General features: G+C 38.9%; 1 protein-coding gene across 2 annotated transcripts; it reads right to left on the reverse strand.

The window, feature by feature from the left end:
* Positions 1 to 1392: 1392 nt before the first annotated feature.
* Positions 1393 to 17755, reverse strand: acp2 (acid phosphatase 2, lysosomal). 2 transcript variants are annotated; one of them, XM_072671102.1, is made up of 11 exons: positions 17616 to 17755; positions 15998 to 16093; positions 15390 to 15476; positions 11726 to 11878; positions 8231 to 8329; positions 7961 to 8050; positions 4851 to 4983; positions 3827 to 3915; positions 2871 to 2974; positions 2580 to 2758; positions 1393 to 2375 (listed from the first exon to the last, which is right to left on the reverse strand). In XM_072671102.1, the coding sequence occupies exons 1-11, from the start codon at positions 17694 to 17696 to the stop codon at positions 2239 to 2241; spliced, it is 1248 nt and encodes a 415-aa protein (XP_072527203.1). In that variant the 5' UTR covers positions 17697 to 17755; the 3' UTR covers positions 1393 to 2238. The 2 variants fall into 2 exon arrangements, with proteins under 2 accessions (XP_072527203.1, XP_072527204.1); XM_072671103.1 differs by lacking the exons at positions 11726 to 11878; positions 15390 to 15476; positions 15998 to 16093; positions 17616 to 17755 and having other exon boundaries at positions 8184 to 8271.
* Between the last annotated feature and the right edge of the window lie 720 nt (positions 17756 to 18475).

The raw sequence follows: 18475 nt of genomic DNA on the forward strand, positions 1-18475 counted from the left end.
ACCATGATGAGATCCAAGAGCCTTCAGAAAGTAGGTTGTAGGTGCAGGTGAGTCCGAGAACTGTTTTAAAAGGATCTCAGAACACTTAGAAAGCAGCCGTGCAACAATTGCCAACATGGCCAGGTCAGGTTGTCCTAGAAGGTTCAGTCCAACAGCAGACCACAAAATGTGTACAGGAGTCTCCAACAATCCTAAAATGTCAGCAAGGGATCTACAGCATCTACCATCAGAAAGGCATCAAACATTTGATTTTCATGGGAGGTGTGCTAGGAGGACTTTGCAACTTAGCCAAGGACATAGTGCAAACATTCATTAATATATACAAATAAAGCCTTTATTTTGTGATCATATTGTACAGTGAAGTGGCACATGACACAGGACTGTTAGATGTATACAGAAAGGCCTCAGCTTATGTACTCACTCTCAATTCACACTGCATCAAAGTATACATTGCAGTAGAACAGAAGCTTTGGACAAGAGTTTGAAATGTTTTCAACATGAATTTTTTTTTAAGTGATTAAAAAACGCAAAATGTTTTATACTTTACCTTCGCCTAGTTTAACTCCGGGTAGACTACATAAAGTGGATTTGACCAGTTTCAAAAAAAAAAAAATCTTTATACATGATGTTGACCGTAAAATTGTAAGTAATGTATGTTTCCAAATGTTTTTTTTTTTTATTTTTAGATTAGATTAAATCTGATCTTGAAACAAGAATCAATAAGAACTATTTCATGCCATTTTTTTTGTGAGGAAGTAAATGTAAGGACATCAGGTTTCTTTAACCACCTCTGGGAACAATTCTAAAATGGTAATTCTAACACCAGACTGCTCTAAATGACTGCAAACGTGTCAATGATTTGACAATGCCAAAGTTTTTTACTATTTACTTATCTGAGGAGTTCCAGTTGAATTGTCCCTACTGAATATTGGGGTGTCAGAGGTATCACGCATAGTTTTACTCCAGTAGAAACACCTCTCCAAATAGCTACAAGGTAAAAATAAATAAATAAATAATAATACTTGTGCGCTAGGCAACTTCTAGAACTGCAGTGAACCTAATTCGAATGTCCGTCTACCTAATCATGGGTCCTGGTATAGTTTTAAAAATTATATATATTTTCCAGGTAAAAACTGCATACTTTCCTGCACTCAAGTGTATGGACTTTTAAAGCAACAATTTAGTGCCAAGGTAGCCAAAACATACATAGAGAAAAAAAAAATTCCCTTTCGTTTTTACAGGCTTTCAAAATTTCTGTCAAAGGAATTGCACTTCAATTCAGCATCCAAACTTCAGACCTTTAGATTCTCATATACATTGTGAGAGGCAGACTGACAGCTTACAAATACAAGATACTTCCTCTTATAAGCTAAATAAGAACTGCACAGTAAATTAAGTACAGCTGGTCTTTATTGTGTTTTATTAGATGCAAATGTGAAAATCACCAACCTAACAAACACCTGAACCACCTAAACAAGCCTCCATTGTCCCACAGAGCTTTGTATTGTGTACCAAAGACTCATTTGTCCATAGGGTACCACTGCTATTCAAATTCAAAAAACAAAGAAATCCTGACAAGTGAAAATCTTATTAGATTGAAAGTGATACACACACTGTTTACAATTATTCTTGACATTTTTGCTTATTTTAAGCATAATCTCAGAAATAAGCAGAATAGTTGTATTATATTTGTATAGCAATCTAATCAGAGAATATTTACATATATTTGCTACATTTAAGATGCTTTCACCCACCAAGATTTGTCATTAAGAGGACACTGCCTTAAACGTCAATTAGAAATCAAGCTCTCATACTGATAATTCGTATTTGTATATCAAAAATATCAGTTTCATTGGATTTTCAAGAAAAATACATTCTCAGCATCAAAATATCAGAACATGAAAGTCGCCACCTCTCAATCAAACATTCTGAGCAGAAAAAAAGGCTTCAGTCAAATTATACTGGCAGAGAGACAGACAGGCAGTGGTCTTTTCAGTAGTTCACACTGGATCAGTCTGAGCTGTTCATGGTCCTCTGTCAGTGATGTGTAAACAGACCATATAAAAAGAAAGGTCCCTATTTTCACGCCGGAATAAATTACAAGTCTAGACCAGAAGTGGCCCCCTAAATCCAGTCTGGTAGCTGGAAGCTGCTGGTGTGCGTGGCTTCGTGGTTGGTCGCTCACAGGTCCTCCTCGCTGTCCCAGGTGTCCTCTTTGTGGAGGAGCTGGTACGACTGTCAGGAGTGGTCGTCGCTCTGGTTGATGACATGGCTGTAGCCGATAGATGGCTCGCTCTGACGGCAGAGCACTATGAACAGCAGCATGACGAGAAGCAGCAGCACACACCCACACACAGCCAGTCCAATGATTACATCTATACACACACACACACACACACACACACACACACACACACACACACACACACACACACGAGACCAAGCAAAAAGAAAATTCAGTAACTCTCAGTGACTTGCACTAACCTAAGAGACTAAGAACCTATTTACACTTTATGCCTCCTGGGCCAACTGGCATCAATATTGTGTGTGTGTCATTTCTGTTCTTTATAACTTTGTACCTGTGTCACTGGAATGTGTGTTCACTGTGCACTCTTTGTCCCAGTCTGTTGGAATAACTGAGCGTGTAAGCCTGATGAAGTCCTGCAGAGGGCAGCGCTGAGCACAGCCTGGTAACGTTAGAGGGTATGGTTCTGCCACACTACTGTCATTTCGATAGAACATCTCAACTGAGAAAGACCTGAGAGAGAACAAGACAACGTAAGCAGGAAAAATACATGATAGGAAATACAAAAATGAAAATAGTGTGTATGCACATGTGTGTTCAGAGGAGAGGAATGAGGGTGCGTTACTCGTTGTCTTGGTGCAGTTCAAATATGTGGCAGGAAGCATATGGCGGCTGCACGCCATTAAACACATGAAGTGCTTCTTGTAGAGCTACAATAGTCGTGTCATGCTGTAAAGAAAAAGATGACAGACACACACACACACACACACACACACGTGATACATTTATTTGGAAGTCTCAAGCTCACAATTTATATATGCATATAATACATAATACATACATAATACATAATATGCATCATCTAGTATCCTACAGGTCAGACAATGTTTGCACTGCAGTTATCTTTCTCACATCCATGTAAACTGTATAGGCAAATCTCAAAATTTGTGCCGGTCTGTACTCGTGGACTTGTGAAACATCATTAGTCCCAGTCCAAGAACTGTTCTGTTCAAAAGTCTGCATCTAGCAAAGTACAGTAGAAATGCTTGGATGTGTTTGCGATGCCCATGTTATCAAGGATGCATCAGGAGGTGACTTGCGTAGATTTGAGACGCATTTTGCACTCTCAGCAAGGCAGCCTTATGGCTGAGAAGAAAACTTGCAGGTGTTAGAATGTTCAACGTACTACTGCTGTGTCATGGGAAAAGTTAGGATCTTTGTTTTAGAGGTGAGAATTTAGATTTTTTTAATTGAAAGTTGTTTAGACTTCCAGTATGTGGTTAAGATAAAACCTACACACAAACAAAGAGGTGAGGTTTAAGTAGTAACCAAGTATCAATGTATGATGCTGTTCCAATTCATGCAGAATGAACATACAGTGGGAGTTTGTACTTTTGAACTTGTAAAATCTGTACTACCAGGTATGCTACTCCAATTTCGTACACTTTGTATTGAGAATCCCCTTAATAACTGGGGACCCCTTAAAAGTAGACTTTGATAAGCTGTAGTGAAAATCTGTTGTGTTCAGAACTCTGCAATGCTGGATAATGAAGCCCTTATATGATTTTAGTACTGACTTACCGCAGAATACATGATCATCTTCAGCGGTCCGCTGGGGTTTACAGACGCAGCAGCTGAAAAATTCCTAATGATCTGATCTAGCAAGAGACCTAAGTGAGAGTGAGAAAGAACCTAGTGTAAATGCAAAATTCAGCGGAGCTACTCATGTCTGCTTCTTCCAGCCACACATGTAATCTTATGCTCACAAATTATTAATATTTGCTATAACATGAAGTAATTACATTGTCAGTGTATATGCCCAGAGTTATGCTCACAAATTATTAATATTTACTATAACATTAAGTAATTACATTGTCAGTGTATATGCCCAGAGTCATCAACAACAACAAAAGACATGCAAGAACATGTAGAACAAAGCTAATATTATGAAATTCACTGTTCAATAAATAAATAAATAAAAACTAACAAAATAATCAGGAGGTGAGCAAGTTCTTATTTCTCAAAGATGTTCTATCTGGAAACCACAATAGTCCAACACCTGGATCAACATACTTTGTTTTTGTGTGTGTATGTATACACACACTTGCAAATATGACCTAGACAAGGATTAGTGATTAGGAAGCATTAGTGAGGTCAGGAAGTTGGATGATCAGTACCCTACCTCATCACCAACGTCCCAGCTCAGGTTTATGTTTATCAGCATCCATTCTATTCCAGTTCTATTCTAATGGCAGTACTTCTGTACAGGGACTAAACAAGCTGTGTGTGCGCACGTGCGCATTTGCACATCTGTCAGCAATAGGTGCAACCTAAAGTAGCTGAATGCATTTCTTTTAGGTGTCTACAGACATTCGGACATCAGTGCATCAGTACTTTAAAACCATTTGAAAAAAAATTATTTGTTTCTTTAATTATATATATTTATATATTTAATGATGTCTACCTACACTGGGATGCATAGATTTATGCATTTCTCTGATAAAATAGAAAAATAAGTAACGGTGTGTAAATATGTGTAGATGTCATGTTATGAATGTGTTTAAGTGGGCAACCCTAGTACAATATGAAAATACTCAGGTCTGACCTCCCTGCAATCGACTTTTCTCCTCTCGTTTATAGACGCCAAACATGATCTGAAAGCCAAAGTTCTTCAGAAGCTGTAGAGTACTCATCACCTCTGGAGTCACCCAATCTGGAGGAGTCATGCCATGCTTTTCCTGAGTGAAAGAGAAAGTGAGAGAACTCTTTCTACTAAAAGCAATGCACTATTGACAAGTGCACTATTGCACTTATCTATCAGCACTTCATTGGCTCCCAGTTAAATTCCGTATCGAATACAAAATTCTTCTATTAACATATAAGGCCCTACATGGCCTCGCTCCTGAGTACCTGCAGGATCTTATAGTATATTACGAACCATCAAGACTACTTAGATCTCAGGGTGCTGGCCTCTTACTCGTTCCCAAAATTCAGAAAACCTCAGCAGGGGGAAGAGCCTTTTCTTATAAAGCCCCCCAGCTCTGGAATAACCTTCCAGATAATGTTCGGGACTCAGACACAGTCTCAATCTTTAAATCTAAGCTGAATACTTATATGTTTAGTTTAGCTTTTGGTAATTAATGTTTCTTAGATAAGGGCTGCAGGTCCAGGGGTTCGCGGACCCAGGGAATTGTAGTACACTGAGATGCTGGAGCTGTCGTCTCGCTGCTTACACGCGATCACTCAGGTTTGTTGACAGTGGAGCAGATAGATGCTGGTGTTCTCAGGGTGCGCCCGTGTCCGTGTTACCTTCTGACTCTCTCCTTTTAATTATGCTGTGATAATCAGACCTGCCGGAGTCGTCAGACATACCCAGATGCTGATTCTCCACATTCTCTGCACTCCATAAAATTCCTCTTAGAACTAACTTTTCTCTCTTTACCTTCTTCGAGTAAATGGCCACCCAGCCCGACCTGCTGGAAGATTGCCCGCTGAGGTCCCCTCTACCTGCGTCTAACCAGCTGCCACCTACCAGTCCGGCCAGCGGGTCCCCCCCAACCCGCCACCACCCATGGCTCACCCGCCTGCCGCTGCTGCCTGTTTGGTGGCCGTGCTGAAACCTAGATGGACTCGTGCCTGTCTGACACTATTAATATCACCACTATCAACTTTCTGTTGTATCTGCTTTGGTAATTTTTATCATTAATGTTTAAATAGTCTGGCCAGAGGAGGATGGGTCCCCCTTGTGAGTCTTGGTTCCTCCCAAGGTTTCTTCCTCCAGCTCTGAGGGAGTTTTTCCTTGCCACTGTCGCCGTTGGCTTGCTCACGGGGGTCTTTGACCCTTCATGTCATTTCTTCTTTCTTCTCTGTCTCTGTCCTTTATTAAGTACTAATTATGTAAAGCTGCTTTGTGACGACAACAGTTGTAAAAAGCGCTATACAAATAAATTTGACTTGACTTGACTATTGAAGTTGCCTACTCACTCACACAGGCAAAAAAGAGAGGAATTGTTTCACAGTAGGCACAGGGAAGTTTAAGACTGTCCCTATAGCTTAAAAAAATAAAGATCACTATTCATGTCTAACAATAATTTACTTTTTAATTTACACCTAGTTAGACCTTGCCTAAGCCCAAATTTTATGCTTTTTGGTAAATATCAGCAGAACACACCACAAGGAGTCACACGTCACTTTCAAGTCATGAGTTTTGGGTCACCATGTCCACGTGAGGATGGGTACACTTCTGTTTTTAGTCTCAAAATGAGGGTGTCTGTCTTCCTTCTAACTTGACATGACAATACATGTGACTGCAAACTTCTACAAACTGCAAACCAAGAGCAAATTCCCCTTTTAGCTGCTTCCCTAACATTATACCAGCAGTTGCACAATTGCTTTCTAAAGCTAGGACTGAGCAATGTTAGTTCTCAGTCACTGACGACTAAAACTGTCTTGTGCCACCATTTCGAAGATGCTTTTCTTATATGCAAATTCTAAACATCTCCCTGTATTAACTAATCAGTCAACTGTGTAGCAGCAGTGCAATGCATATAGTCATACAGATACAGGCCAATAGCTTCAGGTAATGTTCACATCGACCATAAGAATGGATAACAAATATGATCTCCGTGATTTTGAGTGTGGCTAATTGTTTGTGCCACATGGGCTGATTTGTGCATTTATGGAACTGTTAATCTGCCGATTATATATATATATATATATATATATATATAAAAAAAAAAAATCAGTCTATTTGCAGTGGCAGGCTCTGCAGGTAGAAATGCCTTGTTGATTAGAGGGGTCAATGGAGAATGGTCCTACCACCTGTTGGTCTCAGCAGAAATCGAGAGACATCAGAACAGTTTTTTCTTCAACTGTTCAGTGTTAGTGAGCCTTTGGCAGCCTCAGCTTTCTGTTTTTGGCTGACAGTCTTCAATGTGGTCATCTGCTGTTGTAGCCCACCCCCCTTAAATGTGTGCTATGCATTCTGAGATGCTTTTCTACTTACAACAGTGGTCAGAGTGGTTATCTGAGTTACCATGGCGTTTTTGCCAGTGGTCACCATTCTCTGTAATCAACAAGGCATTTTCATCCACAGAACTGCTGCTCACTGCTCAATTTCTTTATTGCTTCTTTATTCTTTATTTGCTTTACTACTCTGAGTAACCTCTAGATGATGATATGCATGAAAGTCCCAGGATCAGCAGATGTGGAAATACCTTATTTAGCCTGCCTTGCACCAATAATTATATCACGCTGAACATTTTTTCACCAACATAACCAAGATCTGCTAGCCAGAATCCACTTTTTTTTGCACTTTAGTGCTACAATATGACTGGCTAATTAGAAAATTGCATGAATGAGTAGGTGTTCCTAATGCTGGCAGTGCTTGGCAAAGGCAGTGCTGACACACACTGTATAACACATTTTATGATACGCAAGTATCAAGTTCCAGCATGCACAGGCTTTATGCAAGATAAGGCCATTCTAACTCGCATTGAAAGGGAAGAAATTATTGTTGCATTCATGTAAACCTTGTAAAATGATTCACTGGGCCTAGTTATATATACATATGTATTTTGTGTGTCCATAGAACAAACTTTAAGGTAATTAAAAAACAAAATACTGGTTTCTAATACAAAGTTCTCTGGGTGCTAAGACTTTGAGTTTGTATTATTATCAACAGAAATGCATGGTGCTGTAACAGGAGATCCTCACCTCACAGAACAGCGTGTCATGGATGCTCCATATCGACTCAATGGAGGTCGATTCCAAACCTGTTTTGTTTCGCACCATCTCCAAGAAATCCTGTTCATTAAAGAAGGGGGGGGGCAAACAAACAAACAAACAAACAAAAAGATATGTACTTTAGTCAAGTACTTCTGTTTAAGTTTCAGACTTCAAATACACTAACACTCCACACTAAAAAACACATACATACTTCTGAGTGAGAGCAGGTGATGGTTGCAGAGATTTATGCAGACTTACGCCATACGTCTTGGTCATGTTGAGGAAGATTGCCGTTTTCTCGGTCTCGTTCATGAGGCGAATGTAGTTTGGGCAGTTTGACAGAGGAAACGAGAGTAGCTGGAAAAACAAACACAACTAAGACTTAAAACACAGTCAACAGTCAACCTTTATTTACTAAAGTAAAATAGGTTAATTCAGCACTGTGAGTAGTCTGCTGTGAATAATGCTGTGAATAATTTAAAGCAAATAGTATTATGGGTTCACTAGGGTACGTGATATTCTGAGGTCAATTCACAAGTTACTAACAATACCAAATGATAACCAGTACTTTCTGAAAAAAAGATTAAGTTCTCTCCATCAATATGTGTGGCACTACCACAAAGAGAAGTACTGAGCTGTGTGCAAAACACTCAGACTTTCAGCTGCTGAATAAGGTGGTTAAACTCAACACTACTTTAGTTTTTTTTCAAATGAAAGTACACTACACAGTGGCATCTTTTTTCCTTTTTCTGAGAAGCAAAAAAAATGTCGCTTGAAAACATTAAGCTATTTATTAATCGTTTTTAGGTGGAAACAATAAATAATTACATTATGTCTGGTGTGTACCGCTTTACTGGGGAAAATGTCTGAATAGCCATTAAATCTGGCAACAGCAAGGAACTGAAAGCTGCCAGACAACCGTAAGGCTGGCCTCAGGGCAGCAAAAAACAAGCACAGTCCAGAGATGGCAGCCTGCTTTAACTCAAATCAAATCCCTGACATGTGTCAGGACTGCACAAAATAAAAAAAAATTGACATTGCAATATTTTGTTGTTCTGCAAGATATCTTGTCTCTAGCAGCAATAACCTCAACCAGGATCTTCCTGTAGCTGTGGATCAGACCTGCACACTGATCAGGAGGAATTCTAGCCGATTCTTCCTGGCAGAACTGCTTTAGCTCCGCCATGTTCCTTGAACGCCTCACGCTTAAAGTCCATTGCATTTCTATAGGGTTGAGATCTGGGCACTGACTTGGCCAATCCAAAAGGCAGATTTTGTTTTCCATAAGCCATTCTGTTGTGGACTGGCTCTGGTGTTTTGGGTCATTGTCCTGTTGCATCACCCAACTTCTACAGAGTTTCAGCTGACGTACAGACACTCTCACATTATCCTGTAGACTTTTTTTGATACACTTGGGAAATCATCTTCCTCTCTATGATATAGGCATGTTTTGCTGCATCAGGTCCTGTTCAGCTTACAAATATGATGTTCCCTCCACCATACTTTATGGTTGGGATGATATTTTCATGGTGATGTGCAGTGCTTTTATTTTTACGCCAGATGTAGCGCTGCATGTTCTTTCCAAATAGTTCAGTCTTAGTTTCATCTGTCCACAATGCATTTTGCCAGTACCATTGTGGAGTGTCAATGTGCTCTTTTGCAAACTTCAGGCGTGCAGCAAAGTTATTTTTAGTAAGCAGCGGCTTCCTTCGTGGGGTCCTGCCATAGACACCCTGCTTGTTTAAGGTTTAATGGGCCGTAGACTGTACCAATGACTCCTTCAAATCTTTGGCTGCCACTTGGGGTTGTTTTTTTTTTTACCTTATTGATGAGTCTTCATTGTGCTTCTGGGGTCATTTTGACTGGGCAGCCACTTCTTGGCAGAGTAGCCACAGTCCCAAATTGTCTCCATTTGTAGATAACTTAGCAACCCCTTCCAGCTTAATGTAAATCAACATTTTTTTTTCGTGAGGTATGGCTCACATAAGCGTATCCTTCTTGTGCGGAGCAAAAAAAGTTTGAGTGTTTTTTTTTAATCAAAGTAGTGCTCATTTTCTTAAGAAGACTCTACGTATGCTAACATCGGACCCTTTCTTTGAGATTATTAATTAAGAAATTATTAATTATTATAATTATATATTTAAAATATATAATAAGAGATCATTATTAATAAGGGTTCACATACTTTATCCTCCAGCACTACAGTTTTTATGGCTGTTCTCAATGAAGAGATAAAGTATCAGATTCTTTGTGTTATTATTTTAGGCACATTATATTTGTCAATACACTTGACTTGGATGAGGATTAGATCACATTTTATGACAAATTAATGCAGAAAACCATAAACTGTATTGTGCAGCCCTAACATGTGGCAAGGTGTCCAAGAAACTGCTGACTTTAAGAGCAAAGTCAGCAACTCAATGACTTAATGAAGTCCAAACTCAACACTTTTAGAATCAGTCACCCACTCTGCAACTGAATTATAGACTTCCACACAAACAGACCTATCTATGATAACCACACCTCTGTGACTGGAGTGCACACATCAATGTTGGGGGGGGGGGGCACATTGGTAGAAAAGTTGAGCAGCTTAAAGTTCCCAGGTAGCCACATAACCAAATAACTCACTCGCCATATCACACATTGTGTAAAAAAAAAACTTCTTCTAAAGACTGAGAATAGTCAACCTGTCACAACAGCTCCTCTGGAAGTTTTACAGGTCTATGGTGAAGAGGATTCTAACTGACTGCATTCTGATGCTGCTGAATGTAACGTCCCACGAAGGGTAGTGAAAACTACCCATCACATCGCTGCAGATGTACCCCCACAATACATGACATTTACAGGAAGGCCTGAGTAAATCCAGCAGCATCTCCTCTGACTCTACATGGTTCGGACACTTCCTGTTTCAACCCATGTCATTTGGAAAGAGGAACCAGAACCATGCAATTCAGAAGCACTAGTCTCAAGAAGAGCCTTTACCCATGAGCTGTTAAACTGGTCCACTAGCTCATGGGACTGTTCTGCCTCTACTTTCTGTAATTGCCGCACAGCTGCATTAAATATTTGTTATATTTTTTGTATATTTTGTATCATTAAGCTAAGTGTGTAACTGTGTGCAAGTGCCCTGAATGTTCTCCACTATGCTGATAAAAGTAATGTGTGAATTATTATCAGTACCATTTGTACACTGCTATATATTCTGGACTCCAAGCTTTAAAATGACCGATAAAATAACCTTAAATTGAGATTTCTATAAAGCTGCAATAACATTGAACTAAACTAAACTTAATTAAACCCTAATTTTAAAGTTGCGATGTTCAGCATGTCGCTGGAAAACATCAGCACTACCAATACCTTTTACAAATAATTTTCTGAATAGACTGGTATGGGTATCAGTTGGGTATTTGGATGGATTGTTGGGTTACAATATGTATAATATGGCATTTTATCCAGATCATAGAACCCTAAAACAGCAGTAACTTAACCTTATATTTTACTCAATTATTATTTTAGTAAAATCTAAGATTATTACATTAGAAGATTATTACAGAGAACAGAATATGATCAAATATTGCAATATTTATTCAAAACTCTAAAATACTGCAATGTAATGTTAACCTTATTTTCAGCCATAGACCTGCACTTTGTAGATGTAGTTCCTCTAGAGATGCTAGGTGTATTGTGTTTAGGATGGGATGGACTATGGTAGAGCTACGGTAATGTGGAGGAATGTCCTTTGTGCAGTCCTACCCTCTCCTCATCCTGTGGGACAGTATGGATAGGTATGGGCTGCCAGTTCAAGCCAGGATAAAACACTTGCGTTCCATTGGGTGGGTACAAACCGGCTAGATTTGACTCAGCACTCATCAAAGTCCGATCAAAGTCTGTGCTCCGTACAGCAATCTGCAGAAGAGAAAGAAAAACAGTAGCAAAAATAAAAACTGAACAGAGGGTGGAACTGAAACTGCTAATACTGAGCAATGTATTAAAAGCTCAATGCAACATGTTAATCGATTTAACACTCTATACACTTGCTTTATTTAAATGACCAAAAGTGACATTCTGTATGTGCAGGATGTAGGAAGGGCTACAATGCAAATTGCCCTTTTAAGCTCTCCATACAAAACAAAAATCCCTCAATTCATACTCTAATATTTTGTTATGTGTCCCTTTGTCTGTTAGATAAAGATTACACTAGTCTCAATACATTTCTACCAGTCCTTTTGACCCCACTCTTAACTTTACACCTCATAGCCAAGCAAACATAACACTGACACTCCCACATTCCAGGAGGACAACTGTGTGTCTGGATGTTGGTGTGAGTGGTTCAACAGACATGTTGAAACTCTGGGACACTTTCATTAAACAGCACCAGAACAAACTCTCTCAAGAGACTAGTGTAATCCTTACCTGACAGAATTGACACTGTTAAAAAGGAAAAGGGACACATAGAGAAGTAACAATAGAAATGCATATAGGGGAGCTTATATTTGCATCCAAAACATGAATCAAACTTGTCAAACACATGTATATGTTTGTATAAGTAACCCTGGTAATTGGACAGTCCTAAAATGTAAAATAAAAGATTTTCTTCCTTAAAAAAAAAAAAAAAAAAAAAAATTATATATATATATATATATATATATATATATATATATATATATATATATATATATATATATATATATATATATATATATATATATATATATATATTTAGCCATTAATGGGCTTAAAAAATGAATTTTAAACTAATCTCTCCTTTCAAAACTAGTTTTAATAAGATACGCAATAGTTTGTGATGTACCAGGCATTCAACTATTCAGAAGTTTAGTTCCTCCCAATTGTACTCTGCACGTTTTTTTAAAATGGTCCCACATCGAACATTGATATTACATAAAAACCATCCCGAATGAGTTCAGAATGTTTTGACATGACTGCTTAATGACTGAACAGTAACCCACTTTTCATTTTTTTTTATATATAAACCTAGCAAGATAAATGTAAAGCTACATCACATTTCCTCAGCTCACAGCTTACATTCCCTTCAGAACATGCTGAATATCTTTATTCACTATCTTTATGATATCTATTAATAAACAAGAGACTGAATCAGATAATTCAGAGATAATTAAGTAACTATTGGAATATTTTACTTGTCAAAATTCTGGTCTTATTGTATTCTAGAAACAGCTCACAGCTGCAATACTGACTATAATAGGGATGAAACAATATGCAGGAATAACACTAATCTAAACAAGCCTGAAAAAACACATAGTAACTACAATAACATGCTGCAGTACACTACAGCACACATAGTAATGATATTGTTCACAGGGCTGGGCTGAAATTACAAGCACAACCAGGCCCAAATCTGACCTCACAGTCTCCTTCTAGATCTACAGTTTTATCCGGCACTTACATTTCCACAGGCTGTGTTAAATATCTCACGCAAATATTAATATGCTCATATAGAACACTTCTTAAGAAATACTGGCTGAGGGAGTAGCCAACTTTATTCATTGTAAACATAAATCTGAAATGGCAGCTGTACTCAGTTTTACCCAGTACAAATTACACTTAAAGATCAGAAAAGACTAATGTTTAGAAAGGCAACCTTCAGAAATCATTTGGCTTCCAACATTTGCTTTTCATTTGAACGGATGCAGAAACTGCAATATCAACTACCTTATTATGGCTGGAAGGCTCCAAAACTGGCAGTCTGCAGAAAGCACACCTAATTTCAGCTTTTGCATTTATTCAGTCACAGAAGAGTCCTAGCTTTTCACCCCACCCTCTTTTTCACAACGTGGCATTTTCTCTTTTAAATTCTGTGCTGTTACCTCATCTTTCCCAACTAAACACAACATCATTGTTCCTTTATCGCGTTCTTGGGGTTGGATTCACGAAAGTGTCAAAGAAATTCTTCTTAGATGTGCTTTTTTTCTTAACTTTATGCTTTAGAAAAGATTATAATAAATGAATACTCTTCTAAAAGAAGAGAAGGTTCACCTCTAAGATTATTAGTTTAAATAATTGAATTACTAGAATTAATGTTTATTGTAATATGTTTTTAAAGTGGAGATAGTTCACAGAGTACAGTTAGTGCTGTGATTACATAAGGAGAATTCATTTGTAGCTCCGGTTTACTTTAAATGTTTAAATGCGTAGGTTATGTTTTTCCTGTTTGTTTTTTTTATGCTACATGATAAGCATAAAAGACTGTCACAATTGGCCTAAATAAAGAAAAAAAGGTGTTTCACAACACACTGATTAATTTTACTATCATTCCCACCCTTCCAAACCTTGATTGCTTTTTTTCTACTGGAAACTGCTACGAACACATCATCACTTTCCTCAGTTAATCGACTCTCTACAAGATCAAACAAGATCCTCTACAGCTGTCTAATGGCTGACAGATGTTCTGCTGTCAAAGAGCAAGAAGAGAAAGAAGGTAGGAAGGAGGAAATGGTAGCAAGACTTAGACCTCTGCTCATACAATTCTTCCCTTGCCAGGTTCTTCTGAACGTGCTTGTTCAGCCTCTCTTTATCATCAACTCCTGAAAAAAGTCATGACTTTTTTTTCTATCATCCAAGTTCAGCTATGTTACTCTTTTGCTGCGTTCTTTTAACTGACTTCTTGTAGTTGGCTACATCAGGTTTAAAAATCTGATGTCGGCCTATAAGGTTAAAAATGCACCAGCCCCTCCCTACTTGATGGGCAAATAGCCAAATATTTTATCAAAACCCGGTCTGTACCAACAGTCCTTCATGGTTCAAGTATAGCTTGATTTGACCCACCACCCTTTAAAGTTCTGAGTGAACAGCTAAGCACTCTGTTCTGGAAGTCATTCTGCACAAGAGTATCTGCTAAATGCCATAAATGTAAATGAAAAGGCTTCTAGAGCAGGATAACGATCCTAACACACCAAAATCCACAATGGATTTCGGTGTGCCAAATCCTCCAGTTCTGTGAGATTCTTGGGTTGTCGTGCATGCGTTGCTCTTTTGAGGTCAAATCACAAATTTCAATGATGTTTAGGTCTGGGGACTGTGAAAACAGCTTGAACCTCTCGCAGTAGCTGTTGCCATGACTGTTTTCACAGTCCCCAGACCTAAACATCATTGAAATTTGTGGTTTGACCTCAAAAGAGCAGCGCATGCACAACATTTGAAAGATTATTAGCTGACAACAAAAAGTGCTTACAAGCAGCGATGCTTGCCAAAGGGGATGTTATCATACTGGCCATGAAGGGTCACATAAGATAAAACTACATCCTCATGAATTAAGTTATATTAACGGACAGTACCATTTATATATAGGGAGTAATACTGTGAATTCAGAAAACTCAATCGAATACCGTCATAGGCTAACAGGGTCAGGTTTAGGATCTATTAGGTGGTGACCACAGACCTCATAACGAGTGTATGGCTCACTCAGGAATCCTGTGTAGCGTTTCCGCAGAAACTGGCCAAGCTCAAAGTGCTGCCGCATACCTTCCTAGAGACAAAAGCAAGACAAAAACAATAATTACAATAAATTGGTCATTTACAGTTTCAGAGTTATGGAACAGCTGCAGAAGTATTCAACCAATTTTTTAAGTACCACAATTATTGTGAAGGATGAAGAAGAAAAAAAAGTGATTTGTGATGTGGCAATGTGATGTGAAAGGTGATTTTTAAAATGTTTAATATTTATTTGTAAAAAACAGCACTAGTGTTATTAAGAAAAACACACCCCTGTGAAGACCATAAATAAGATTTATGATTTTATGTATGGGTTTAGTATGACTCAATTTTTTGTGAATGTGCGTGTTTGCAGGGGGAAGATAAATAATGTATTGCTGTATTTCAGTAATAACTGTATGAAGGGTAAACATTTTTCTTTAACCACTGGATGGAATATACTGCATATCACGTTGAACTTGTCAGATTTTCCCCCCGTCCACTCTGCCAAACTGATCTCCACGTGGAACCAAACAAATGTGTAACTGTATGTGTGCGTATTTGTTTAAACAGTACCTGCGTGAGCTGTCCAAATCCCTGCGGCCACGCACTCTCCTGGTACGGGTCGGTTGGGTAGGCTCTGACTGGAGACCGGTCTCCATGGCGATACAGCTACAGAAAGGGAAACGTGAAATCAGAGGTTTCAGTCTTACAGGATTATAACTGTGAGTCTAATAGGATTTATAATTAGAACTTTTTCACATGATTTCCAATAATGTCTCACCATGTTCCACAACGTTAACTTATTATGTAATGGGAAATAAGCTTCTAATCGCAGTGGTTTTATCATTTGATCTAAATGGAAAGTTATAGTAGCCTTAAATGTACCATTAGACCGCCAACATTTATGTGAATGAACAAATAAGTAATTTTGGATTAGCTGACACTATGCAGTAGTCTGAAAATCATACCTACTATTTAGGGCCACTCTTTAATATACGTTAACTGCTCCAACTTGCTCAATGTCGCATAATCGCTAAGATTTGGTTGTGATCCATCTTTGAATTACATACATTCTACAAAACACTTAACACATAAAGAGCACGTCCAGATCCCATTTATCACTGTTGCATATCATATGAAAATAAAACTCCTGTCAAACATGCCACTGACAGCCAACTTTTTTCACAAATATTAATACTTCTTCTACCCATGGCACAATGATCAAACTTGCCAAACGTGTTTAGGCAGCACTTTATGCAAGGTATGGGGAGGGGGGGGGGGGGGGTTGGGCTGCTTTCCATACTGCTATTTTCCTATCATATGCCTATCTCGTTTACTTCTACAAGTAATTCACTGACACTTGAAAGCCAGGAACATCTCAGCTACAACCCGTCCTGCAAAACAGTGTGACTGCATGTATGGCACACCTTCAATTTACTATAGGCTATGGGCATTTACCTCTCCATCTACATGCCTGAGACACCGAGCACGAACGTTTCTGAACGTTAAGACCAAGAGGGGCTATAAATGTCTTCACAAGAAGTTCAATACGAATTAAAGTGGTCAGAGTTAACTCGCTTAGAAAACCGAGAACGTTTTCAATACGTTTTCAATCAAGAATACAACCAGCTGACAGTGTTCCTGTTAGCGAGCTCAGGCGTCCGGCAGCGTATTGGTCAGGCAAGGACTTTCACGTAGACGGAAGGTGTGATCTTGTGCTCGCAAAACTACAGTAAACACACGAGTCAGCACTTTTTACTCTAGTGCAAAGCAAAGAGTTAATTACTAGTTGAGATGAGCCCGTAGTTAATATCTGACCAGGACTGTTTAAGAAACTGGTCAGCTAAAAACAGATAACCATAGCTAGACACATTTGCCAAAAATCCAGAAAGTTTAATTAACAATGTAGCACTAACTGTTGTAAAAACAGCAATGATAGCTAAGGTAAAATGTATAAGTCAAACTTAAATTCTTACTTAGCTTTTAGCTATAAACAACTGCTCACTAACGTGTTTTTTAAGCAAATGTGCCACTTCAGCTGAACCATACAGTCACTGGGAGGCAGAAAGGTAGCTAGCTGTCTCGTTCACCAGTGCTTGCTGAGTGAAAATGCGACTAGCTTAGCTTTGAAAAGCAGGCTAACAAAACTGACACCACGGTGGACGCGATACATTTTTAGGATCATACTCACCACTGTGACCAGTTTGAGCTGGCTTTCTCCAAATGCTTGATCGAAGACATACAATAAGAGGATCAACAGATACGAAGACATGCTTGAAGACGCGGAGCACAGCTAGCCAGCAAGCTAGCAGCTAGCTACCTGACAGGGAAAGAAAGGTCCCTTGTTTGTTTGTCATACCAGCTACGCCAGGATTGGACGGAGTAAGTCGCGATCTCATTGGCTAACGTTGACAAAAGAGGCGGGCTTTGACTATGTCCCAGAAATTGTGGAGATCAACACAAGGTGCAAGAGGGGTTCACTTACCGGCGTTTGGGGGTTGGGTGGGGGGCAGGATGATGGAGGGTAGACACGTGAACAAGGTAGATATGGAATTTATAAGACGTTAGATTTGGAGGAGGGGCTTCAGGCATGTTTCTCTTCCCATAGTGTAGCTATTTTAAACTATGACGGTTTGCAAATTCGCTAAACTAAAATGTAGGGGTCATGTAGACGTTTGACTTTTAAAGCCTTGCTGTTTTGATGGCTGCATGAAATCCCGTCCCAACTTTTTTGATTCTGTCCCCTGAACTCACCCAGTTGGGCTTCCCAAATGGGCCCCATCATTACAGCCCACATTAATCTTACGTGGGTCACATTTACGCCCCGTGTGCAGCGTGCAACCCAGATGGGGTCGATGTTTACCCCTTCTGGTCCCATTACTGACCCTAGTGGTAAAGCCATATTTGGGGCCAACATGATGGCATTAGACAAAACTGTCTGGCATGGGATGACGCATTACACTATACAAAGCCCTACTGTACGTTTGGTCAGCACCATAATAAATGTGAATTCCACCAAGTATTTAAATCGTCTGCATAATTAAAATATAT

Source organism: Salminus brasiliensis, chromosome 25 (assembly GCF_030463535.1).
Source record: "Salminus brasiliensis chromosome 25, fSalBra1.hap2, whole genome shotgun sequence".
NCBI classification, from domain to species: domain Eukaryota; kingdom Metazoa; phylum Chordata; class Actinopteri; order Characiformes; family Bryconidae; genus Salminus; species Salminus brasiliensis.

Excerpts from the sequence above, each read along its gene's own strand:
- acp2 (XM_072671102.1), bottom strand. The coding sequence starts at position 17,696 with ATGTCTTCGTATCTGTTGATCCTCTTATTGTATGTCTTCGATCAAGCA. Across the intron at positions 8,051-8,230 it reads ACATGACCAAGACGTATGGC|GATTTCTTGGAGATGGTGCG; the intron begins GTAAGTCTGCAT and ends TTTAATGAACAG. Across the intron at positions 3,916-4,850 it reads GAAAAGTCGATTGCAGGGAG|GTCTCTTGCTAGATCAGATC; the intron begins GTCAGACCTGAG and ends ACTCTCACTTAG.